At 43.8% G+C, this 26,588-nt stretch overlaps 2 protein-coding genes across 4 annotated transcripts in view; both read left to right on the plus strand.

Moving 5' to 3' along the window:
* itga1 (integrin, alpha 1) overlaps positions 1-11,267 on the plus strand; it is a 67,489-nt gene extending 56,222 nt beyond the window's left edge. For both annotated transcript variants that reach the window (XM_035776715.2, XM_035776716.2), the window contains exons 19-30: positions 844-920; positions 1,097-1,223; positions 2,021-2,101; positions 4,070-4,146; positions 4,270-4,359; positions 4,499-4,607; positions 6,777-6,890; positions 7,096-7,200; positions 7,284-7,388; positions 7,491-7,586; positions 7,689-7,802; positions 8,037-11,267. In XM_035776715.2, the coding sequence (XP_035632608.1) occupies positions 844-920; positions 1,097-1,223; positions 2,021-2,101; positions 4,070-4,146; positions 4,270-4,359; positions 4,499-4,607; positions 6,777-6,890; positions 7,096-7,200; positions 7,284-7,388; positions 7,491-7,586; positions 7,689-7,802; positions 8,037-8,096 (1,155 nt within the window). In that variant the 3' untranslated portion in view covers positions 8,097-11,267. The remainder of the gene's footprint in view (positions 1-843; positions 921-1,096; positions 1,224-2,020; positions 2,102-4,069; positions 4,147-4,269; positions 4,360-4,498; positions 4,608-6,776; positions 6,891-7,095; positions 7,201-7,283; positions 7,389-7,490; positions 7,587-7,688; positions 7,803-8,036) is intronic.
* A 1,225-nt stretch (positions 11,268-12,492) lies between these two features.
* Positions 12,493-26,588, plus strand: part of LOC118387897 (integrin alpha-2) — a 39,850-nt gene continuing 25,754 nt past the window's right edge. Inside the window, exons 1-2 of one of the 2 annotated variants that reach the window (XM_052525945.1) lie at positions 12,493-12,598; positions 21,736-21,859. Coding sequence is in view for 1 of the 2 variants with exons in the window: in XM_052525944.1 (XP_052381904.1) it covers positions 15,078-15,126; positions 21,736-21,859 (173 nt within the window). In the remaining variant the exon portion in view is untranslated. Of the gene's footprint in view, positions 12,599-14,707; positions 15,127-21,735; positions 21,860-26,588 lie in introns of those variants that run through there. The other variant, XM_052525944.1, reaches the window with a different exon arrangement.

The raw sequence follows: 26,588 nt of genomic DNA on the forward strand, positions 1-26,588 counted from the left end.
CAAGTTTACATGTCTGTTTAATAAAGTTAGCACGTGTTCACTGGTTCTCAGGCCTGAGTTCTCATGCTATCAAACACACCGCACCACTCTCAGTACAACCAGAGAGGAAGTGGCGAAGTGAGAGGGTCCACTCCGAGCAACATCTGTCCACACAGGAATACAGCGATAAGCTGACCGATAAGCAGACTGATAAGCTGACCGATAAACTGACCGATAAGCTGACCACTTGCCTTCCTGTCTTTGGGACGACTCCTATTATTAGGGCGGAGACAATACCATCTCGTCAACCACAGGAGGTTGGTGGCACCTTAATTAGGGAGGATGGGCTCGTGGTAGTGACTAGAGCGAAATGAGTTTCCATGTGTTTGATGCCATTCCATTCGCTCCTTTCCAGATATTTTTATGAGCCGTCCTCCCCTCAGCAGCCTCCACTGTTATATACAATGTTTCTGGTACAACATGCTACTCAGGGTCATGGAGGATGCTCTTCTGTTACACTAGAGGAGTGTGCCCTCACTATACAGTAACAGGGCGTGGTGTTGGAACAAATACACAAGTGCACACACACACACACACACACACATAGTTATCACACGAAAGCGCTATGTTTTCCCTAAGACATTGTATAAAATCCCAGATTGTCATTCTTGGGAGCAGACACTTGATCTTGATCAAATGTTAGGAATGCATTTCACTATTTCAGTCAAAAGCAAACAAGAACAGAGACAATTCACTGTCTCTTGACGCAACTGCTAAGCAAGTGAATTCGTTTTTGACTGCTTTCTTGCTAGTTCTGTCTTGTACATGTTTTGTATTTCTTGTAACCATGCACATGTCATTCAGATTCCTTTGGTGGACTGTGGGACCGATGACAAGTGCATAGCTGACCTATCGCTGAAGGCTGTGCCAAGTATACAAAGGTATTATCACAATGATTGTATTTCTTCAGTCCATCAAACTGTCAACAGTTATGTGACAGTTCAGTAGCAGTTATGTTGCCCTTGAAATGTACTTTGGCGCCCTCTTGTGTTGCTTCAGTTGAAATGCCCAAATTACATTTACCCTGCTACGGTAGTAACTTTCCTATTCTTTGCAGTCTTGTGATCAAAGCGAACAAGGAGAAGTTCCACGTTCTGATCACCACTAGAAACAGCAAAGACAATGCGTACAACACCAAAGTTATGCTGAGCTTTACTGAAAACATAAACTACGTCAAGGTCGAGGTGAGGTTCCTCGCTGTCTTTATAACAGTTGTATAATTTTATATATATATATATATATATATATATATATATATATATATATATATTCACCTTTATTCAACCAGGTAGGCTAGTTGAGAATAAGTTCTCATTTGCAACTGCGATCTGGCCAAGATAAAGCAAAGTAGTTTGACACACAACAACACAGAGTTACACATGGAATAAACAAAACATACAGTCAATAATACAGTAGAAAAAAAGGAAACAAAAAGTCTATATACAGTGAGTGCAAATGAGGTAAGATAAGGGAGTTAAGGCAATAAATAGGCCATGGTGGCGAAGTAATTACAATATAGCAATTAAACAGACAAATCACACTACAAGCAAAAGACTTAAAACAATAAAATTACAAGAGTAACTCGATCATTGTGTTTACTTGATAGCTACCTACACAAATAGCTAGCTAGAACAAAGTGTTAATAAGATAAATTCATTAAAAATATTAAAAGCAATACAAATAAGTGTGCAGAAGATGAATCTGCAAGTAGAGATACTGGGGGTGCAAAGGAGCAAGATAAATAAATAAATAAATACAGTATGGGGATGAGGTAGTTGTATGGGCTGTTTACAGATGGGCTATGTACAGGTGCAGTGATCTGTGAGCTGCTCTGACAGCTGGTGCTTAAAGCTAGTGAGGGAGATATGAGTCTCCAGCTTCAGTGATTTTTGCAGTTCTTTCAACTTCTACTGTCTTGAACATCCAAATTTCATTTCTCAGTCATAATTTCTGTCAGTATGTTTCTCCCTTTACTCCGCAGCCCAAAGAAAAAGACTGTAGTCTAAATAATACCAAAGTTGAGTGTGCTGTGGGATATCCATTCCTCAAAAGCAATGTAGAGGTAAGATGTTTCTTTATTATTATATATTTCTTTATAAATATGTATCTATTTTTTATTTTTAGGGGGTAGATCAGCTTTAATATTGCAGATAGATTGTCTGCATCATTTCCAATCCTCCATATATTTTTTTGTAAATATATAGTACCAGTCAAAAGTTTGGACACACCTACACATTCAAGGGTTTTTCTTTATTTTTTACTATTTTCTACATTGTAGAATAATAGTGAAGACATGATAACTATTAAATAACACATGGAATCATGTAGTAACCAAAAAGGTGTTAAACAAATCAAAATATATTTATCTTCAATGTAGACACTGTTTGCCTTGATGACAGCTTTGCACTCTCTTGGCATTCTCTCAACCAGCTTCATGAGGAAAGCTTTTCTAACAGTCTTGAAGGAGTTCCCACATATGCTGAGCACTTGTTGGCTGCTTTTCCTTCACTCTGCAGTCCAACTCGTCCTAAACCCTCTCAATTGGGTTGAGATCGAGTGATTGTGGAGGCCAGGTCACCTGATGCAGTATTCCATCACTCTCCTTCTTGGTGAAATAGCCCTTACACAGCCTGGAGGTGTGTTAGGTCAGTGTCCTGTTGAAAATCAAATGATAGTCCCACCAAGCCCAAACCAAATGGGATGGCGTATTGCTGCAGAATGCTGTGGTAGCAATGATGGTTAAGTGGGCCTTGAATTCTAAATACATCACAGACAGTGTCACCAGCAAAGCACCCCCATACCATCACACCTCCTCCTCCATGATTCACGGTGGGAACCACACATGCGGAGATCATCCGTTCACCTCTCTGCATCTCACAAAGACACAGAGGTTGGAACCAAAAATCTGAAATTTTGACTCATCAGACCAAAGGACAGATTTCCACCGCTCTAATGCTCATGTTTTTTGGCCCAAGCAAGTCTTTTCTTCTTATTTAAAAAAAAAAAAAAAAAATTAACCTTTATTTAACCGGGCAAGTCAGTTAAGAACACATTCTTATTTTCAATGACGGCCTAAGAACAGTCGGTTAACTGCCTGTTCAGGGGCAGAACGACAGATTTTGTACCTTGTCAGCTCGGGGGTTTGAACTCGCAACCTTCCGGTTACTAGTCCAACGCTCTAACCACTAGGCTAGTGGTGTCCTTTAGTAGTGGTTTCTTCGCAGCAATTCCACCATGAATGCCTGATCGACACAGTCTCCTCTGAACAGTTGATGTTGAGATGTGTCTGTTATTTGAACTCTGTGAAGCATTTATTTGGACTGAGCCTGGTAACTCTAATTAACGTATCCTCTGCAGCAGAGCTAACTCTGGGTCTTCCATTCCTGTGGCGGTCCTCATGAGAGCCAGTTTCATCATAGCGCTTGACTGTTTTTGAAAAGTTCTGGAAATGTTCCGCATTGACTGACCTTCATGTCTTAAAGTAATGATGGGCTGTTGTTTCTCTTTGCTTATTTGAGCTGTTCTTGCCTTAATATGGACTTGGTCTTTAGCAAATAGGGCTATCTTCTGTATACCACCACTACCTGGTCAGAACACAACTGATTGGCTCAAACGCATTAAGGAAAGAAATTCCACAAGTTAACTTTTAACAAGGCACACCTGTAAATTGAAATGCATGAAGCTGGTTGAGAGAATACCAGGAGTGTGCAAAGCTGTCATCAAGGCAGGGTGGCTACTTTGGAAAATCCCCAAAATATATTTTGATTTGTTTAACACCTTTTTGGTTACTACATGATTCCATGTGTTATTTAATAGTTATCATGTCTTCACTATTATTCTACAATGTAGAAAATAGTAAAAAATAAAGAAAAGCCCTTGAATGAGTAGGTGTGTCCAAACTTTTGACTGGGACTGTATATATATAAGACAATCCTTGCAAAATGTTGCAATAATACATATATATGCTCATACCATTAGACTCACTATGGACTTCAGGCCGCTGATGTGTCTGCTTGTTCTCTCTCTGCAGGAGGTCTTTAAGATCCTGTTTGAAGTCAACCCTGCACATATCTGGAAGGAAATTCAGATCAACGTAACTGCGACCAGGTACAGTAAGCCATGGTGTCTAAACGGTGTCTAAATCTAAAACGACAACAGAAAATACATGAGCGATCAAAAGAAGTATCGTAATGTCAAAATTCTAATGCAATGGCTTTCCCCTTACTACAGTGACAGCGACGAAGTGAACAGCACCCTTTTTGATAACTCTGTGAAAATCTCCATCCCTGTGAAGTACGAGGCCGGACTTAGATTCACCGCGTGAGTACAGACAGTGCCTGCAACACATGCAGCGCATTCTTATTTGCACAGGTTCCAAAACAAAAAACCACAAAAAAAAAAAAAGTTTGACCGTTTTCCAAATCTTTCCGTCTCCTTTCCTCATTCCTCCGTCTCTCAGTGAGAGGCACATGAAGGAGGACCACATCATAGTGAAAGAGGGAGAGCAGCACCCCAGGGTCTTCAACGGCACCAGTGTGATAGGAGAAGAGGTCAAGATCAGCTACACGGTGAGACATGCGGCACCAGTCCAAAGTTTGGACACACCGACGCATTCCAGAGTTTTTCTTGATCTTTACTGTGCCAGGAGTGGGCATAGCTGTCATCAAGGCAAAAAGAAGAAATTTGAAGAATCTTAAATCTCAAATATATTTTGGATCTTTTAACACTTTTTTTGGTTACTACATGATTCCATGTGTGTTATTTCATAGTTTCGATGTCTTCACTATTCTACAATGTAGGAAATAGTCCAAATAAAGAAAAACCCTGGAATGCGTAGGTGTGTCCAAACCTTTGACTGGTACTGTACATACATACAGTATCATCCCAGTTATACACTAGTGAGACCTGGTTAGTCAGAGTCTAGTGAGACCTGGTTAGTCAGAGTCTAGTGAGACCTGGTTAGTCAGAGTCTAGTGAGACCTGGTTAGTCAGAGTGCCCTGAGTCTGGTGAGAGACTAAGACCTGGTTAGATATAGCCAAGTGGTGCCCAAAAGTAAGACACACATTCTGAGTTGCCTCAGCTTTTGAAGAAACTAAAATGTGATTCAATTGTGACTGAAAGACCTGTGACTTTACTGATTCTCTCTGACTAGGGTTTAATATTTTTTTCCAGAGAATTTAGCAATTTTCTTTCTCGAGAAAATTGCATGAAATTACTGGGCATCCCGGTATTCCTGTTCAAACCGGAAGTGCTATTTAAAAGCATAGCATAGCCATAATCCCAGAAACAATTTTGTTGAGTTTAGTTATAGACTATGGCCATTTATTTATAGACTATGGATGTTTAGTTATAGGCTATGGCCGTTTAGTTATAGGCTATGGCCGTTTAGTTATAGGCTATGGACGTTTAGTTATAGGCTATGGACGTTTAGTTATAGACTATGGCCGTTTAGTTATAGGCTATGGATGTTTAGTTATAGACTATGGACGTTTAGTTATAGGCTATGGACGTTTAGTTATAGGCTATGGCCGTTTAGTTATAGGCTATGGACGTTTAGTTATAGGCTATGGACGTTTAGTTATAGGCTATGGACGTTTAGTTATAGGCTATGGACGTTTAGTTATAGGCTATGGACGTTTAGTTATAGGCTATGGACGTTTAGTTATAGGCTATGGACGTTTAGTTATAGGCTATGGACGTTTAGTTATAGGCTATGGACGTTTAGTTATAGGCTATGGACGTTTAGTTATAGGCTATGGCCGTTTAGTTATAGGCTATGGACGTTTAGTTATAGGCTATGGACGTTTAGTTATAGGCTATGGACGTTTAGTTATAGGCTATGGACGTTTAGTTATAGGCTATGGACGTTTAGTTATAGGCTATGGCCGTTTAGTTATAGGCTATGGACGTTTAGTTATAGGCTATGGACGTTTAGTTATAGGCTATGGACGTTTAGTTATAGGCTATGGACGTTTAGTTATAGGCTATGGACGTTTAGTTATAGGCTATGGACGTTTAGTTATAGGCTATGGACGTTTAGTTATAGGCTATGGACGTTTAGTTATAGGCTATGGACGTTTAGTTATAGGCTATGGACGTTTAGTTATAGGCTATGGACGTTTAGTTATAGGCTATGGACGTTTAGTTATAAGGCTATGGACGTTTAGTTATAAGGCTATGGACGTTTAGTTATAGGCTATGGACGTTTAGTTATAGGCTATGGACGTTTAGTTATAGGCTATGGACGTTTAGTTATAGGCTATGGACGTTTAGTTATAGGCTATGGACGTTTAGTTATAGGCTATGGACGTTTAGTTATAGGCTATGGACGTTTAGTTATAGGCTATGGACGTTTAGTTATAGGCTATGGCCGTCTTTTTGAGCGGCGCTCTGTATAGCCTGTAGGCCTACTTGCTGTCTGCATGGCGTGGCCGCATGCAGCGCTTTGAATTCATGCCGACGTTGTGCAAGTAAATGGGCTACAACAGCACACACACTCACAACCACACACTTGAGTGTTGATGATTGATCATGCCGATATCAGAGCAGAGAAGACAGATTCAGATGTACGTATTATTTAACAGCTCCATTTCACGTCACGCTGCTCATAGAAATCATTCATTTACAATCGACCCGTTTCTCAACATCGTTCATCCCCTGCAACGAGAATGAGTTTGGGTGGGGGAAATCTCGGTGAACCCGGCTCCCGCTATTAAACCGTATCTCTAACCTCCAGATTAATAGGGATGTGGATATGGCGACTCCTCCTCTGAAGCTAAGGGTGAAGTACCCGTACCTCTCACCCAGAGAGAACATCCTGCTTTACCTGACTCACGTCACCTCCTCACAGGTAAGGCCTCTCTCTCTCTCTCGCCCTGTGGTACATGTGCTGTAGCATAGACGGAGACTCTGCACAGGGTTCTCTGCCGGTCAACAGATAATCACACCGTGAAGTCAACCAGACTGCAGAATTTTAGTGGTGTGGATCAACTCGATCCAATGTGATGGATTGACTGATGGTTGATTTGTCGGTGGATCTTGTCTGTCTCCCACAGGATGTGAGATGCCATGCCGGCCATCTGATTAACCCTTTAAAGATAAACCACAACAATGTCCACACTCTCAACCTTAAAAAAGAGACCCTCAGTGACTTCCTGGTGGTGAGTCAACAATGTGTGTGTGTGTGTGTGTGTGCGTCTGCGCTTGTGCGTGTGTCTCACAGTGTGTATCCTCTTCTTTGCAGGGCTGTAAGGACCACCCATGTGAGTCATTTGACTGCTCCATCCCTCACGTCAACAACAGCCAGGTCAATGTTACCTTCAGGGTGTGGAAGCCCACCTTTATCAAAGTGAGTATAATGGAGTGATCGATCGATTGAATGAAAGATTGAATGATTGTGTTTTTTGACTGATTCTGATTCACTCATCTGATTCAATTCTTTGCTGAGCAGGCAGAGTTCACCAGCCTTCATATGATAGTTCATGCCACCCTGGAGAACCAGAACACGGATCTCTTCATGTTGAGCACCGCGAATAACGCCAGAGATGTGAGAGCAATGACCTATACATTTTCATGCGATTTGATGCGTTTGCTTGTTGTCCTTTTTGCTGGTTTTCTGGGCCGTGTAACACTCTCGTTTCTATCTCAGGTGAAGATCCAGGTGTCTAAAGAGGCTTTGGGAGGTATACCGCTGTGGATCATTATAGTCAGTATCCTAATAGGACTTCTCATTCTGGCACTGGTCATATTCGCCCTATGGAAGGTATGTGGGTGTTCACGACCTTCTGTCTGCTTGTGTCAATCGGGAAGAGATAACATAGCACAGGCTTGCATTATAGAGAGGTTCAACATGTGTGACCATGTGTGCAATACACTTTCAAATCCATTCAAATCCATTTCCATTCAAATCCAAATCCATTTCAAATCCAAATCAAACTTCAGACTTGGATTGAATTGGGTTGTAATTCCATGTTTTCTCCTTTGCTCCGTTTACCAGGCTGGATTTTTCAAAAGAAAATCCATGGAGGACATGGAGAAGGAGGACATGAAGAATTAACCCTTCCCACCACCCTGTAGGTCTGTCTGTGCCCCACTGTCTTTAGGTCTGTTGTCAGGTCAGTGAGAGGAGATACCGTAGGAAATACCACAACAACCCATTCACCTGAATGCCATCAGGTCAGAGGAAAAGCCAGAGTTTATCTATGGTTCTGCACCAACCTATTCACCTGAAAGTGATGTGGCCCATCTATATGAACAACATGGTCTACCAGACGTAATAACAACTTGGTCCGGGTTCAGTGGAAAGAGAAGCCTTGGGAAACATTGAGCTTGTACACTGTGGTCTTCCGTCTATCCAACTTGGGTACCAAGACCTGGACCGGACCTAAGCTAGAAGAGACATCAGAAGACTTAGATGTATGGCATCCTGACTCAGAACTGATCATATGATGCCACAACCTTATCAGCTTTATACAACAGAACAAAACATTCTCAGGTTTACTTAGAACATCCCAATGCCACTAAAAACACCCCAGACTATGGCATTAAACCAAAGTTGCCCAAGTCCACGTGAACTCTGGTGGGTTTGCACAGACAATCTGCGATGGGTTCGAATCCTGTGTCCTAGTTGTTTGATACTTTTTAATGAAACACTGTCAACCTATGGTATATCTTAAAACGTGTTATTCATTCTGTTTTGGCACATTCCTCGTCTTCTAAGCAGAATGTTTGCTTTTGACACACTGACATTTGCAAAATGTTCTAGTCTTACAAGCTCAGTCTTTAAGTTCAATTTTTTTGTTGTTGTATGTTTTAACAAAAATGTTCCTCCGAGTAGTAAAGAGGTGTATGTGAGTGTACCCACCAAAAGAATATATTCTGTGTAAAAGAAGAGGAGGAATAGATGCTATTGACATAAATACTTTTATTCATCTTGTCACGACATGGGGGTAGAGCATTTACAGATTGCACCTTTACAGTAGTAGGAAAACCTTCGATTGTGCTGTTAATGTAAGTGAATGTAAAGCTTGTACATAAAGTTGTTTGCAACAATTCCTAGAATTTAAGCTAAAATGGACATAAATCCAGCATGTATCAAGAAGGCCCTACACTCTTAGGAAAAAAGGGTTCCAAAAGAGTTCTTTGCAGAGAGATAGGGTTTTTACCAAGAACCATTTTGGATCAGAAGAACCCTTTGCGGAAGACAAGGGTTATTTTGTAAGGCAAAGGGTTCTACCTAAAAACTTTAACATGCTAAGAACCATTTTTGGAAGAAAGGCAAGAAGGATTGTACATAGAGCCATATATAGTATTTCCCAGCATGCAGGGATCTTTTTTTTCTTTTACTGTAATATCTCTGTTTTTGCATGTACATTGATTGGCTAATACATTTTATGCTACACGAAGATAAATAACATACTGTTTTCTAAACTGATCCAATCTGTTGGATTTGTTACTTAGATGGTTGTTCCAGTTTAGATGACTCAGTCTCAGTATTCAGACTTCCCTGACCTGGCAGTCATTCTGAATGCAGGTTGGGGCTGATTAATAATTCCACTTGTTGGCTATCCTAACTCTGGCTGGATTCCAATAGGAATTACACATCACTTTGCAAGCCAGCATAATGTGACTTGCAGGCCTGATGTGGCATGTAAACCAGGAGATTCCTAACACCACTGTGTTCGGCTATAACTAGGCCCTTAAAGAAAGGCCTTATTATATTATATGTAATATATTGTCATAAATAATTAAAGGTGAAGGCTAATAAGGCTGGTGGAACCATTCATAAAGGGTACTAGGAAGAACCCTCCAAAGATAAAAGGAAGAACCTTTAGATGATGATGATAAAACGGTTCTTGGTAGAACCATATACAGGGGGTTCTTTTTGCAAAGGATTCTACCCAGCACCGAAAGGGGTTCCCCAATGGGGACAAACTGAAGAACCTGTATGGATCTACTTACACCTTTTTTCTAAGAGTGTATATGTCAGTAATAGAGAGAAAATAACTCATTTGCTCCAATGTTTCTCAGGTGCTCAGGTGTATGATAGTATGGTGATAGTATAATGAGTATGTTCGGCCTTAATAATATGGAGTATATGGAGCTTTGACATCATCTGAATTAGATCAAACAAACAAAAGTAGTATTTTAAAATACAAATATTGGTCTTATATTTTGATCGAAAATCGAAATGTCCAACAAAATGTGCATTGGAACTAGATTCATTTAGCCTCCATCCGCTAAGATTATTTTTTTGGGCTCTTCTTTCTTTTCTGTCATTTCTTATTTTGGGAGATTGATTCGTGAGGTAGCCTACAGTCACCCAGAAAGCCTCTCAGTGGAGTGTAACCAGATTCCTGATGTCTTCATTTGACCGTAGCGCCGAACAAAAAGACGTTTGTCATGAAGACGGTCAAAATCGGGGAAACTTGGGCGACTGACGGTCACATACTGGGGGTGATTTGACAGCCTGTGACGGACCGGTAGAGGTTTGAAATCACCATGTGACACTCGTGAATGTCCCCCCTCTTTTGATGTTTATGCACCTTGGCTTATTCTCCTCCTGAATCTATCTGCATTTTGTTCCCATATTTTGCATACGTTGCATTGTATATAAGAGACACTCATCAGCTCACTCATCACTTTTGAAAGCACAAGTAATAAAGATCAAATGTCTGTCCAATATGTAAGATAATGTTAACACAGCGATCCTCCACCCTCTCCCCTTCTGGAGAACTGATTTGTCACAGCTCGGCGGTGATGGAGTCAGCCGATGAAGGCGTTGGAAGATTTGATTACGGATGAGTTGAATCAGTAACCGTACTCTGAAACCCAGAACCAAATTTGTGTGTGCTGACCAGCTCCTCGATTTGACATTTAATAACATTCATGTTAACAGTCTGTCTCAAGGGGTTGTTGTATCAGGTGTGATGGCGCTACGGTTGCATAACAACCTGCATTACTTACTTCTCCAGGAGCGGGTTTGAGGATCACTGATCTATGGTCTCAGTCCACTTTGACCGAGGGAGGGAGGGAGGGAGGGGGCTGAGCCTGCATCTGACTGATATGGTCCAGTCATACACACTGCTGTGAAATGTCCACTTAATGCACTGGTTTGTCATACTGTATGTACTCTCATTAGCACAGATTTGAAAGCATTTAGAAAGCATTGCACATGTTGTCGAGGATCTTATGCCAAAAAAAAATAAAGCCTTGTTTTTTAATGTTTGGCATCAATGTCGTAAGTCATGCCATAAAACTGAATTAGTATAATTGTAGGCTATAGCGGATGAGTTAGTTGTGTGCGTGCATAAGTGCCACCGTTCGTGTGTATGTTTGCGTGAGTTTTTGCTGTGTGCTAAAAAAGTCAACGTTTTCTCTCTGAAGGGCCGGCAGCAAGCCAGCTATTTTGTTGCAGACAGGTTGCTCATGCGTTTGGGATTACTGCACACATCAGTTAATCCTTTCAGCTGGATCTTGTTCACAGTCAGTGGGCAGTCTGGGCAATGCAGGCATACTGACCCCATTACACACACGGGATGGGCTTCATGGTTTCAGATTGAAAGGAAAGGGGCAAGGCAGCTTCCATTATGATTATGCTTGTGTGTTCTAGGTGTTTGTGTCTTATAAAGAACAATAACTAAAGACAGACAGACAGACAGACAGACAGACAGACAGACACAGTTTGTGTTTTCATCCTCCAGGAATTCATGACCATATTATTGTGAAACCTGCCACTTCACTGTAAATGCGGAGAGCTGTGGTTCTGTTTAATTTATCTCAGTCTCGGGTCAGGTATATAACACCAGATGGGTATTATTTGGGGATCTGTGGTGTGAGACAGAGAGAGAGAGAACCCTGACCACCGCTCTGCCTCGGAGTTCCGTAATACTGTTTACTATGTCTCTCAACCTCTTTTGATGTGAAGTGGGAAGAGCAACAGTGTGTTCAACGAATAATATCTTAAACACATTGTAAACAACACCTGTATTATCTCCGAAGGGTAGCTCCGAGGGTACTGTATCCGTCACTGTCCCAAGATCAAACCTATGGGTCAGAGTATTACTGTAGTGCAGCTGGTATTGTCTCATGGTATGTCAGTTGCTGTAGAGGATTGTAACGAACACACCCTGATACTCAGGTCCAAACAAGTTTGGAGAAATATGTTCACATTTACTACCTGACCGAATAGTTGGAGACTTTTTGAGAGCTTGAGGAAATGGTGTATAGTCTTTCGGGGAGGTAACTGTGAATGGACGGGGGTCAGGGGCGGGGTGGGCTTGATAAACAAATAGTCCAAGATCCCCTAAATCAGACTACCGCATCACGACGATGACTCATTGGCGAATGTCCATGTCTGTGTTGAAAGACAAAAAAAGAGGGTGTGTCACTAAGCACTTGAATTGTAGCAGGTACTGCATGACTAAGTTTGATTGTCATGTGCACAAGCACAGTGAAATGCCTTTCGTGCCAGCTCTTTCCCGACAATGCAGTAATCAATAGCAGTAGTACTATAAAGTAGTGCCCCCGCCAGAAATAAAATAAGAAGAACATGAAAAAGTAAGTAAGCTACATACTTCGGATATACCGGGTCAGTTCCAGGGTCAGTGTCAATACCATATTTACAAGGGATACTGGAGTGGGAAGGGTAGATATGTATAGTGGGGTAGATATGTATAGTGGTAAGGTGACTAGGCATCAGGACAAATGATCAACAGAGTAGCAACAGTGTACATGATTGTGTGTGTGTGTGTGGAGTCAGTATGAATGTGTGTGTATGTTATGTGTATGAGCAAATTAAGTGTGTGTGTACACACGCGCGTGTGTGAGCAAATGAGTGTGCACCGCTTGCCGTCTGGAAGCAGAGAGAACAGTTTATTGCTTGGGTGTCTGGAGTTTTGAACAATTCTCCGGGCCATTCTAACACACCGCCTGATATAGAGGTCATGGATGGGATGGTGCTCGGCCCCAGTGATATACTGGGCTGTCCACAACACCCTCTGTAGCACCATGCGATTGAGGGCGGTGCAGTTGCCATACCAAGCAGTGATGCAGCCAGTCAAGATGCTCTCAATGGTGCAGCTGTTGAACTTTTTGAAGATTTTGAAAGCCCATTGGCAAATCTTGTCTACCTTCTGAGTGGGAAGAGGCACTGTCATGCCTGCTTCACAACTATTTGTGAGTGTGTGGACCATTTGAAGTCCTTAGTGATTTGGACCGAGGAACTTGAAGCTCGCGACCTGCTCCACTGCAGCCCCGTCGATGCAGATTTTGGTGTGTTATTAGGATCTCCATTAGATGTTTCAAAGCAGCAGCTACTCTTCCTGGGGTCCACACAACATGAAACATGATATAATACAGAACATTAGTAGACAAGGACAGAACTACATCAATACATATGAACAAACTATCTAGGTCAAATAAGGGAGAGGTATTGTGCCTTGAGGTGTTGCTTTATATGTTATTTATTTTTTTAAACAAGGTTTGGTGTTCGTTTGAGCAATGTGAGATGGAACAGAGTTCCGTGCAAAAATGGCTCTATAATACTGTACGCTTCCTTGAAATTGTTCTGGATTTGGGGACTGTGAAAAGACCCCTGGTGGCATGTCTGGTGGGGTAAATGTGTGTGTCAGAGCTGTGTGTAAGTTGACTATGCAAACGATGAGATTTTCAACAAATTAAATGTTCCTTATAAAAAAATAAGAAGTGATGCAGTCAGTATCTCCTCAACTCTTAGCCAAGAGAGACTGGCAGCATAGTGTTTATATCAGCCCTTTGTTAATAACACCGAAGAGCAAGGTGTGCCGCTCTGTTCTGGGCCAGCTGCAGCTTAACGAGGTCTTTCCTTGCAGCACTGGACCACACGACTGGACAATAATTAAGATTAGACAAAACTAGAGCCTGCAGGACTTGCTTTTTGGAGACAGCCCTCACCCCATCTTTACAACTAGTGAATCTACACGTTTCGGCCATGACAATTTACAATTTAAGGTAACACCAAGTAATTTAGTCTCGTAAACTTGTTCAACAGCCACACCATTCATTACCAGATACAGCTGAGGTCTAGAATTTAGGGAATGGATGGGGGCGTGCTTGCCCCCCCCCTGTTTCCTGTAGTCCACGATCAACTCCTTGGTCTTACTGACATTGAGGGATAGGTTGTTGTCATACGTCAGCCTACGTACAGTATACAGCAGATAGTTATCTCGAACGGATGATCTTATAAGGAGTCTAAAGAAGATAAAGCACTTCCTGCCTGTATAGAATAGTCCCAGAGAACTTCACACACTGTCACCACACATACCTCACCACATCCCACAGTGTGACTGTTGTAGGTGCAGTGTTCTATTATGAAGTCATCATGTGAGATGTGTCTTTGCTAGTAAACTTCATGTTGAGTAACTAAGAAAATAAAGACACAACCACAGTCTACAAAATTAGAAAGGGATTTGTGAAAGAAAATCCAATGTTGCTCCAGTTTACAAAATGTTTTTAAACAATGTTGCTTAGGGCCCCCAAACGGCTAGGTCCGGCCCTAATTCATAGGTGCCTTTTCACTCAGACAAGTTATATTAAAATGGGCTTAACATGTGATATTAAAAGGGGCTTGTTCATGTTGGTGTCATTCTCTCCACATAAAAGCGTAGTCCTGTATTTGTATGCTACTCCTTGAAATGTCAGTATGTCTCTGCCGTGCCAAGCAGGCTGTTACTGGTTACCACAGCCACAAAGTCATAGCTATGGCTAAACCTCGCCTATTTCCAAAATGTTTTTTTTTTCTTCTAAAAAATCTGATGTTAAACCTAACCTTAACCACACTGCTAACTTTGTGCCTAACCACAACCTTATATTAAGACCAAAAAGCTTTTTTCCCCCCATGATATCATTTGTACTTTGTGGCTTCGATAACTAGTGTCAACCGACCCGAGCGCCCCGTTCTGAACTTCAACAACCGTGAGAGGTCTGCTGAAGTTAAAACTGCACGGGGAACGAAGAGGCGCCCGCTTTCATCACCTCGTTTTTTCTCATTCTTGGAACGATGGAGTTGAATCCAAAGAGGACTGTTTTGACGTTGCTTTTGATCCAATGTAAGTACTTTTGCACTTCTATGGATTTAGATTAAGATTAGAAAACGTTATTTTGCTAAACGTGTCAAGTGCCAGAGATATTCCAGTGCAATACAGGCTACTGATGCAATTGTATCAACGCTATGATTACGCTAGTTGGCTCTCTATGGAAAGTATACAAATGTTTCTAAAGGCTCCCCTGAGATACCTGGGCACAAGATAACGTTGCTTCAATCTCTCAGTGACATTCCTTTGAAAACATGTCAGTACAGATGAGGCTGGAGGGGTACCAAAATATTTAAGATATTATGGATATCGGGAATAGAAGACTGGATTTGGAGTGCGGTGTATTGTGATTTTAGGACTAGTTATCCGCTAGATTTAGAAATAGAGTGTTTTCTCCAGTTGAACGTCAAGAGTGTTGGGAAAGCAGGACTATTGCAGGTTGGTTCAGGCTCTATTGCATTTCCATGTGTTCTCAGGTGAGAGCTGGGTTGGCAACCCGGTGAGATATTCTGTTGCCTGAAGCTATGAAAATGATTGTCAGCCAGGCATGCTCATACACTACATCACCAAGAGTATGTGGACATCTGCTCCTCGAACATGTCGTTCCAAAATCATGTGTTAATATGGAGTTGGTCCCGCCTTTTGCCACTATAACAGCCTCCACTCTTCTGGGAAGGCTTTCCACTAGATGTTGGAACAATGCTGTGGAGACTTGCTTCCATTCAGCCACGAGCATTAATGAGGTCGGGCACTGATGTTGGAGCTTAGTTCTGGCGCACAGTTGGTGTTCCAATTCATCCCAAAGGTGTTCGATGGGGTTGAGGTCAGGGCTCTGTGCAGACCAGTCAAGTTCTTCCACACCGATCTCGACAAACCATTTATGTATGGACCTCGCTTTGTGCCCGAGGCCACTGTCATGCTGAAACAGGAAAGGGCCTTCCCCAAACGGTTGCTATGGAACTAAGGGACCTAGTCCGAACCATGAAATCCAGCCCCAGACCATTATTCATCCTCCACCAATTTTTACAGTTGGTACTACGCATTGTGGCAGGTAGCGTTCTCCTGGCATCCACCAAACCCAGATTCTTCCGTCTGACTGCCAGATTATGAAGCGGGATTCATCACGCCAGAGAAAGTGTTTTCACTGCTCCAGAGTCCAATGGCGGTGAGCTTTACACCACTCCAGCCGACACTTGGCATTGTGCATGGTGATCTTAGGCTTGTGTGTGGCTGCTCGGCCATGGAAATCAGTTTCATGAAGCTCCCGACGAACAGTAATTGTGCAGCCATTGCTTCAAGAGGCAGTTTGGAAATCGGTAATGAGTGTTGCATCCAATGACAGATGATTTTTACGCACTATGACCTTCAGCACTCTGTGGTCCCATTCTGTGAGCTTGTGTGGCCTACCACTTTGCGCCTGAGCTGTTGTTGCTCCTAGACGTTTCCACTTCACAATAACAGCACTTACAGTTGACCGGGGGCAGCTCTAGCAGGGCAGAAATTTGACGAACTGACTTGTTGGAAGGTGGCATCCTATGACGGTGCCACGTTGAAAGTCACTTAGCTCTTCAAGAAGGCCATTCTACAGCCAATGTTTTGTCTTTGGAGATTGCATGGCAGTGCACTCGATTTTATATACCTGTCAACAAGGGGTGTGGCTCAAATAGCTGAATCCACTCATTTGAAGGGGCGTCCACATACATTTGTATTTACAGTGTATCCTCATGATGAGGTTTACAATGAGCTGTGCGAAGGAGGAGGACACACCTACTTCTCTGGCAGAGGTTTGTAGAGGTGTGTAGAAGAGCGTGCTGCGACAACATTCTAAAAGCCACCGACTTCATTCTTTCGACTCTTGCCCGAAGAGTTTCAAAGCGTAGTTAAAATGACACAGTTAGGCAACTGTATATTAATGTATGGCATGGTTCCTCCATGTTTTCCCTGAGAGAGATGCCGACTGCAGTTCTCACCCGCCTAAACGAGCCATGTTCGCTATCATGCCATGCAGCTGTTTGAAATGTTAGAGATGGTGAAAAGGACAGCATAGATTGGTTCAGGGACTACAGATTTGACTGACCACCTGACATGTCCAGCACGATCTCTAGTTTTATCTGATCTTGATTAGAGGTCGACCGATTATGATTTCTCAACGCCGACACCCATACCGATTAATGGAGGACCAAAGAAAGCCAATACCGATTCATCGGCCGATTTTGATATATCTTTGTAATAATGACAGTTACAACAATACTGAATGAACAATGAACCCTTTTATTTTAACTTAATATAATACATACAATTTATTTAGTATCATAAATAATTAAACATGTTCAATTTGGTTTAAATAATGCAAAAACACAGTGTTGGAGAAGAAAGTAAAAGTGCAATATGTGCCATGTAAAAAAGCTAACGTTTCAGAACATGAGAACATATGAAAGCTGGTGGTTCAATATTCCCAGTTCTTCAATATTCCCAGTTTATATTTATTTATTTATCCGTTATTTTACCAGGTAAGTTGACTGAGAACACATACTTATTTGCAGCAACGACCTGGGGAATAGTTACAGGGGAGAGGAGGGGGATGAATGAGCCAATTGTAAACTCAGTTAAGAAGTTTTAGGTTGTAGTTATTATAGGAATTATGATGCGTCGACTATTTCTCTCTATACCATTTATATTTCATATACCTTTGACTATTGGATGTTCTTATGGGCACTTTAGTATTGCCTGCCTAATCTCAGGAGTGAATAGGCTTGGAGTCATAAACACTGTTGTGAATCAAATATTGCTAAGAGCTCCTCGCAAACGCAGTGAAGTGCTGTTTGAATGAATGCTTACGAGCCTGCGGCTGCCTACCACCGCTCAGTCAGACTGCTCTATCAAATGTCAAATCATAGACTTAATTGTAATAATAAACACACAGAAATACGAGCCTTTGGTTATTAATATGGTCAAATCCGGAAACTATAATTTTGAAAACAAAAGTTTATTCTTTCAGTGAAATATGGAACCATTCCGTATTTTGTCGATCGGGTGGCAACCCTAAGTTTAAATATTGCTGTTACATTGCACAACCTTCAATGTTATGTCGTAATTATGTAAAATTCTGGCAAATTAATTACGCTCTTTCTTAGGAAGAAATACAGTTCGCAACGAGCCAGGAGGCCCAAACTGTTGCATATACCCTGACTCTGCTTGCACTGAATGCAAGAGAAGTGACACAATTTCCCTAGTTAATATTGCCTGCTAACATGCATTCATTTTAACTGAATATGCAGGTTTAAAATTATATTCTTCTGTATTGATTTTAAGAAAGCCATTGATGTTTATGGTTCGGTACATTTGTGCAACCAATGTGCTTTTTTTGTGAATGCGCTTTTGTTAAATCATCATCCGTTTGGCGAAGTTGAATTAGGCTGTGATTCGATGATAAATTAACAGGCACCGCATTGATTATATGCAACGCAGGACAAGCTAGTGAACCTAGTAATATCATCAACCATGTGTAGTTAACTAGTGAATATGTGAAGATTGATTGTTTTTTATAAGACAAGTTCAATGCTAGCTAGCAATTTACCTTGGCTCATCGGAGCCACAAGGTCCTTTTGACGCTGCACTCGCGTATAGAGGTGGTCAGCCTGCCACGCAGTTCCCTTATGAGTTACAATGTAAACGGCCATAATTGCCGTCCAAAAATGCAGATTACCGATTGTTATGAAAACTTGAAACCATGCCGATTAATCGGTCGACCTCTAATCTTGATTATTGTCCAGTCATATGGTCAAGTGCTCCAAAGAAAGTCCATGTTAAGCTTCAGCTGGCCCAGAACTGAGCGGAACGTCTTGATCTTCAATGTAATCAAAGGGCTAAAATCAATACGATTGCATGCCAGTCTCTCTTGGCTACGAGTTGAGGAGAGACTGACTGCGTCACCTCTTGCTTTTATAAGAAACATTAATGTGTTCAAATTCCAAATGGTTTGCATAGTCAACTTAGACACAGCACTGACAGACACACTTACCCCACCAGCCATGCCACCAGGGGTCTTTTCACAGTTCCCCAGGTCCAGAACCATTTCAAGGAAACATACAGTATTATACAGAGCCATGAGTGCATGGAACTCCCTTCCATCTCATATAGCGCAAGTGAACAGCAAACTTGGTTTCAAAAAACAGATAAAGCAACACCTCACGGCACAACGCCTCTCCCTCATGTGACCTACTTGTTGTGTGTATGTACTGACATGTATGTGTAACTAATAGATGCACACACACAGTGCATGATCATATTTTTCAATGTATGCAAATTGTTAAGTATTTTGTATATAATAATGCCATTTCTTTTTATCCAAAGCGACTTACAGTCATGTGTGCATACATTCTACGTATGGGTGGTCCCGAACCCACAGTAAGATGCTCTACCAACTGAGCCACAGAAGGACCATATAATGTCTTTCTCGTTATATGTCGAACCCCAGTAAGACTAGCTGTTGCCATTGGCGTCGGTTAATGGGGATCCTAATAAATTGAATCAAATCAAATAAACTCCCAATAGACATGGATTCACCAGAGCCCTCCGCTACCCAGCCACTGTCCAATGAGGTGCTCAGTCAGTCACAGAGCAGGGATCTAAAGTGGGTTATCCAGCTTGCTGCACACAATGCACCCAGCCGGCTGGAACCACATTGGGACTGAATCAGCAAGGTTTACCCAGGGCCAGTGGGGACTCGCTCTGTATCTCTATCTCTATCTCTGTATCTCTCTCTGTATCTCTCTCTGTATCTCTCTCTGTATCTCTCTCTGTATCTCTCTCTGTATCTCTCTCTCTATCTCTCTCTTTCTCTGTATCTCTCTTTCTCTCTCTCTCTATTTCTCTCTCTCTCTCTCTCTCTCTCTCTCTCTTTCTCTTTCTCTCTCTATTGGTCGGTCGGTCTGTGTATACATGTACAGTACAGAGATGTATATACAGTACCAGTCAAACGTTTGGACACACCTACTCATTCCAGAGTTTCTCTTTACTTCTACAATGTTCTACATGCAGCCTTCTACAATGTTCTACATTGTGTAATAACAGCGAAGACATCGGCACAATGAAATAACACCGACGGAAATCATGTCGTAGCCAAGAAACATCCATCAGTGTGACCACAACTCACGCGTGTGACTAATAAGGTGATCGTCACCTGCTTCACATCCTGTTCTAAGATGTCTGCCCCGCCACTTGTCTAGCAGGTGGATTCATCTCAAGGTTGCATCCAAAATGGCATCCTAGTTCCTATGTAGTGCACTACTTTTGACCAGGGCCCATAGGGAATAGCCTGGTCTAAAGTAGTGCACTACACAGGAAATATGGTGTCACTTGGAGCCTTTGGCCCTCTCACAGCCCTGTTTTAGTGTTTGGATGTGATGTGACTCATTGAAGGCATGCTGAATCACGATAGCACTTAAGTGACTATACTATCATATCTTAGCTGTCTAGTAGTATGGAGGAAAATGCTGCAATTACGGAACCGGGATCCCTATTTCTCTATTTGTTTGGAAGGGTAAAGTTCACCTGGCCTGTGTTAGGTTAGGCCCTGTATGGTATGTGAACTTAACCTGAGTGTGCCAAGTCAGTGCTGGTAAGACAAGACAAGTGTGGTGCGAGAAAAGGGAACGGGTGTTAGCTCAACAAAAAGAAAAGTCTTTCTATTCTTACTCAGCGTCTCTCTGTCCAGCGTCGGCTCTGTTCTAGACCTTATGGATGGTGCCGTGACGTGACTTGTCGTCCCGAAAGGCCTCGCCAGTGGATTGATATCACTCACCCTCATCTCAATAGGGCCCCCTCGGGTACTGTGTGTCCTCTGTAAGCAGCCACTGCACTGACACGTCTGCACCTTTAGACTAGCAATCTGTGCACACTGTCGTGCTTCGACTCGTCCAGATTGGGGATCGCACGCAGCCAGATCCCGGTCTCTAGTCGAATCCATCTTCAAGTGCCGTTGGGAAATGTAAGGCCGTTGGAATTCTTACCTTGCTTTCACAATAGAACAACGAGAGCATTTTTGGTCTGCTGTATGTGTGAATTGTGATAAATGCTAGCAAGGTCGTCTAAAAACAAGAGTTGAGTGTTATTACCACTGTCGTTATATTTTGAGCTTCAGTTCACATGGTGGAAAAATACTTTCTTTACGTTTCACTATGGATGCCTAAGGTGTTATGCCTTGAAGGATGTGTTTGAATGTCTCTGACATCTTTACTATCGCAAGGCCTGACACTGCATAGTACTGCATTGCCGTTGGCATTAGGAATTTGTTGTTATTCCTGGTACAGCCATAGTATCCTGGGAACAAGGATAACACACACACACGCGCACTTACATGCGCACACACGTAAAAGCTAAGCACCTCATAGCACATATCACAGACGAAGAAGGTGTGGTGTTTTTTTGTTTTTTGTACTTTGACATTCAATTCATCTCCCCCGTCTTACACAAACCTGAACCTCGCTGCTGCAGCATATTTGTGGTGGAGGAGAGTGTTATTTATGATAGCAGTGTGATCTCTCGCTCTCTCTCTCTCTCGCTCTCTCTCTCTCTCTCTCTCTCTCTCTCTCTCTCTCCCTCTCTCCCTCTCTCCCTCTGCAGGTTGGAGCATCCCCCGGTCCCTATCCTTTAATGTGGGGACGGCAGGAGCCAAGGTATTCTCTGGACCTGCCCTCGAGGAGTTTGGATACACCGTGAAACAGTTCCGAAATCACCAGGGAAAATGGTGAGACGAGACTACGGAGTCATGCATAGGGCCGCCCTACACAAGCAGTGCAGAGTGGTAGAAAGTGCTAGACAGTGTTACATTTACATCATTACATTTAAGTCATTTAGCAGACGCTCTTATCCAGAGCGACTTACAAATTGGTGCATTCACCTTATGACATCCAGTGGAACAGCCACTTTACAATAGTGCATCTAAATCTTTTAAGGGGGGTGAGAAGGATTACTTTATCCTATCCTAGGTATTCCTTAAAGAGGTGGGGTTTCAGGTGTCTCCGGAAGGTGGTGATTGACTCCGCTGTCCTGGCGTCGTGAGGGAGTTTGTTCCACCATTGGGGAGCCAGAGCAGCGAACAGTTTTGACTGGGCTGACCGGGAACTGTACTTCCTCAGTGGTGGGAGGCGAGCAGGCCAGAGGTGGATGAACGCAGTGCCCTTGTTTGGGTGTAGGGCCTGATCAGAGCCTGGAGGTACTGAGGTGCCGTTCCCCTCACAGCTCCGTAGGCAAGCACCATGGTCTTGTAGCGGATGCGAGCTTCAACTGGAAGCCAGTGGAGAGAGCGGAGGAGCGGGGTGACGTGAGAGAACTTGGGAAGGTTGAACACCAGACGGGCTGCGGCGTTCTGGATGAGTTGTAGGGGTTTAATGGCACAGGCAGGGAGCCCAGCCAACAGCGAGTTGCAGTAATCCAGACGGGAGATGACAAGTGCCTGGATTAGGACCTGCGCCGCTTCCTGTGTGAGGCAGGGTCGTACTCTGCGGATGTTGTAGAGCATGAACCTACAGGAACGGGCCACCGCCTTGATGTTAGTTGAGAATGACAGGGTGTTGTCCAGGATCACGCCAAGGTTCTTAGCGCTCTGGGAGGAGGACACAATGGAGTTGTCAACCGTGATGGCGAGATCATGGAACGGGCAGTCCTTCCCCGGAAGGAAGAGCAGCTCCGTCTTGCCGAGGTTCAGCTTGAGGTGGTGATCCGTCATCCACACTGATATGTCTGCCAGACATGCAGAGATGCGATTCGCCACCTGGTCATCAGAAGGGGGAAAGGAGAAGATTAATTGTGTGTTGTCTGCATAGCAATGATAGGAGAGACCATGTGAGGTTATGACAGAGCCAAGTGACTTGGTGTATAGCGAGAATAGGAGAGGGCCTAGAACAGAGCCCTGGGGGACACCAGTGGTGAGAGCGCGTGGTGAGGAGACAGATTCTCGCCACGCCACCTGGTAGGAGCGACCTGTCAGGTAGGACGCAATCCAAGCGTGGGCCGCGCCGGAGATGCCCAACTCTGAGAGGGTGGAGAGAAGGATCTGATGGTTCACAGTATCGAAGGCAGCCGATAGGTCTAGAAGGATGAGAGCAGAGGAGAGAGAGTTAGCTTTAGCAGTGCGGAGCGCCTCCGTGATACAGAGAAGAGCAGTCTCAGTTGAATGACTAGTCTTGAAACCTGACTGATTTGGATCAAGAAGGTCATTCTGAGAGCGATAGCGGGAGAGCTGGCCAAGGACGGCACGTTCAAGAGTTTTGGAGAGAAAAGAAAGAAGGGATACTGGTCTGTAGTTGTTGACATCGGAGGGATCGAGTGTAGGTTTTTTCAGAAGGGGTGCAACTCTCGCTCTCTTGAAGACGGAAGGGACGTAGCCAGCGGTCAGGGATGAGTTGATGAGCGAGGTGAGGTAAGGGAGAAGGTCTCCGGAAATGGTCTGGAGAAGAGAGGATAGGGTCGAGCGGGCAGGTTGTTGGGCGGCCGGCCGTCACAAGACGCGAGATTTCATCTGGAGAGAGAGGGGAGAAAGAGGTCAGAGCACAGGGTAGGGCAGTGTGAGCAGAACCAGCGGTGTCGTTTGACTTAGCAAACGAGGATCGGATGTCGTCGACCTTCTTTTCAAAATGGTTGACGAAGTCATCTGCAGAGAGGGAGGAGGGGGAGGGGGAGGAGGATTCAGGAGGGAGGAGAAGGTGGCAAAGAGCTTCCTAGGGTTAGAGGCAGATGCTTGGAATTTAGAGTGGTAGAAAGTGGCTTTAGCAGCAGAGACAGAGGAGGAAAATGTAGAGAGGAGGGAGTGAAAGGATGCCAGGTCTGCAGGGAGGCGAGTTTTCCTCCATTTCCGCTCGGCTGCCTGGAGCCCTGTTCTGTGAGCTCGCAATGAGTCGTCGAGCCACGGAGCGGGAGGGGAGGACCGAGCCGGCCTGGAAGATAGGGGACATAGAGAGTCAAAGGATGCAGAAAGGGAGGAGAGGAGGGTTGAGGAGGCAGAATCAGGAGATAGGTTGGAGAAGGTTTGAGCAGAGGGAAGAGATGATAGGATGGAAGAGGAGAGAGTAGCGGGGGAGAGAGAGCGAAGGTTGGGACGGCGCGATACCATCCGAGTAGGGGCAGTGTGGGAAGTGTTGGATGAGAGCGAGAGGGAAAAGGATACAAGGTAGTGGTCGGAGACTTGGAGGGAGTTGCAATGAGGTTAGTGGAAGAACAGCATCTAGTAAAGATGAGGTCGAGCGTATTGCCTGCCTTGTGAGTAGGGGGAAGGTGAGAGGGTGAGGTCAAAAGAGGAGAGGAGTGGAAAGAAAGAGGCAGAGAGGAATGAGTCAAAGGTAGACGTGGGGAGGTTAAAGTCGCCCAGAACTGTGAGAGGTGAGCCGTCCTCAGGAAAGGAGCTTATCAAGGCATCAAGCTCATTGATGAACTCTCCGAGGGGACCTGGAGGGCGATAAATGATAAGGATGTTAAGCTTGAAAGGGCTGGTAACTGTGACAGCATGAAATTCAAAGGAGGCGATAGACAGATGGGTAAGGGGAGAAAGAGAGAATGACCACTTGGGAGAGATGAGGATCCCGGTGCCACCACCCCGCTGACCAGAAGCTCTCGGGGTGTGCGAGAACACGTGGGCGGACGAAGAGAGAGCAGTAGGAGTAGCAGTGTTATCTGTGGTGATCCATGTTTCCGTCAGTGCCAAGAAGTCGAGGGACTAGAGGGAGGCATAGGCTGAGATGAACTCTGCCTTGTTGGCCGCAGATCGGCAGTTCCAGAGGCTACCGGAGACCTGGAACTCCACGTGGGTCGTGCGCGCTGGGACCACCAGATTAGGTGGCCGCGGCCACGCGGTGTGGAGCGTTTGTATGGTCTGTGCAGAGAGGAGAGAACAGGGATAGACAGACACATAGTTGACAGGCTACAGAAGAGGCTACGCTAATGCAAGGAGATTGGAATGACAAGTGGACTACACGTCTCGAATGTTCAGAAAGTTAAGCTTACGTAGCAAGAATCTTATTGACTAAAATGATTAAAATGACACAGTACTGCTGAAGTAGGCTAGCTGGCAGTGGCTGCGTTGTTGACTTTGTAGGCTAGCTGGCAGTTACGTTCTGACATGGTAAGAACAGCATCTCAGCACCTCCACAGATGCACACTTGCACTACGCTGTGCTGATGTACAGTTACGACAGTAGCACTGTGTCCAAATCACTCTCGCACGCCGTACAGGGGCCAGGAGAGCTAAAAACAAGCCCGAGCTTTGTTTGGGTCTGAGAGATCCAGAACTGTTGTGTAGCTGCTGGATTTGGAACCCCTGCGGTGGGCATCCGTTTTCTCAAGCTAATGCTGTTCCTGTTCTTACAGTAGGTCACATGACCCTCAGCAGTGTTAGCAACGGAGCAAGATCCAGGCACTTCAACACTATACTACACGCACACACCACACACACACACACACACACACACACACACACACACACACACACACACACACACACACACACACACACACACACACACACACACACACACACACACACACACACACACACACACACACACACTCACATTATAGAGTTATACTGCTGATCACCACAGAGCAGACGTCACAGACAGGGTTCTTGGGTTCACGTCTCGCTCACACACACACACTTCCTGTAGTCCGCAGTGCCGTCTGTCTGCATCCGGGAGATCTCAGAGGAGACATTTTCCTTTTGAATACATCTCTCCAGGAACATAGCTGCCTTCCTTTCGTTTCCCGTCATAAACAGACATGGAGACTGAGCCTGGGTTAACCTATGGCGTATTAATAACTATGTGTGGATGGGAACATTGTTAACAAAGGAAAGGGCTCTGAGAAACATTTAACTTGAGGTTTGAGGGAGGGAAATGATTGACAAACACAAATAACTAGATGTCCACCACTTAGGCTGATGATGGGTTGCATAATTGCGTCAAGGACTTAAGTGGACTTCAATTGAATGTGGTTTTGACTAACCTGGCTGGTGGACGAGACTAGGTTTTGACAACATGACAGTGGAAAGAGGTTTACGGTTTCGTCATTTGTAATCTTGATAAATACCCCATTTGAAATAAGAGGCATAAAGACCTCGTAACCCCAGAGAAAAGAAGTGCCTTGTTGCGTTGAAAGCCAGAGTGTATGACATCACAGAGATGGCCAGGTGACAGTTCTCTCCCTTTGTCTAATTGGCTGCCTCCTGTCTAAGAATGTGAGCTTTGGCTCTAACACAAAGTCAGTGGGGGCGTAGGGGAGTTTTGGGATATTCAGAGAAACCACACCGAAACACGAATGCCAACCATTGGCAAACGTGTACCAAGTTCATAATGTTTCTTTAGTTGTCATCCCGTCACCATGGGAAAAGGTGTCGAACTCACAAATTAAAAAAGACTAATGGTTGTTGACTTTCAGAAATCAGGCAATGTGTAAAAAAAAAACTATACACCAAATACACAGCTTACC

This window comes from Oncorhynchus keta, chromosome 9 (genome assembly GCF_023373465.1).
Source record: "Oncorhynchus keta strain PuntledgeMale-10-30-2019 chromosome 9, Oket_V2, whole genome shotgun sequence".
NCBI classification, from domain to species: domain Eukaryota; kingdom Metazoa; phylum Chordata; class Actinopteri; order Salmoniformes; family Salmonidae; genus Oncorhynchus; species Oncorhynchus keta.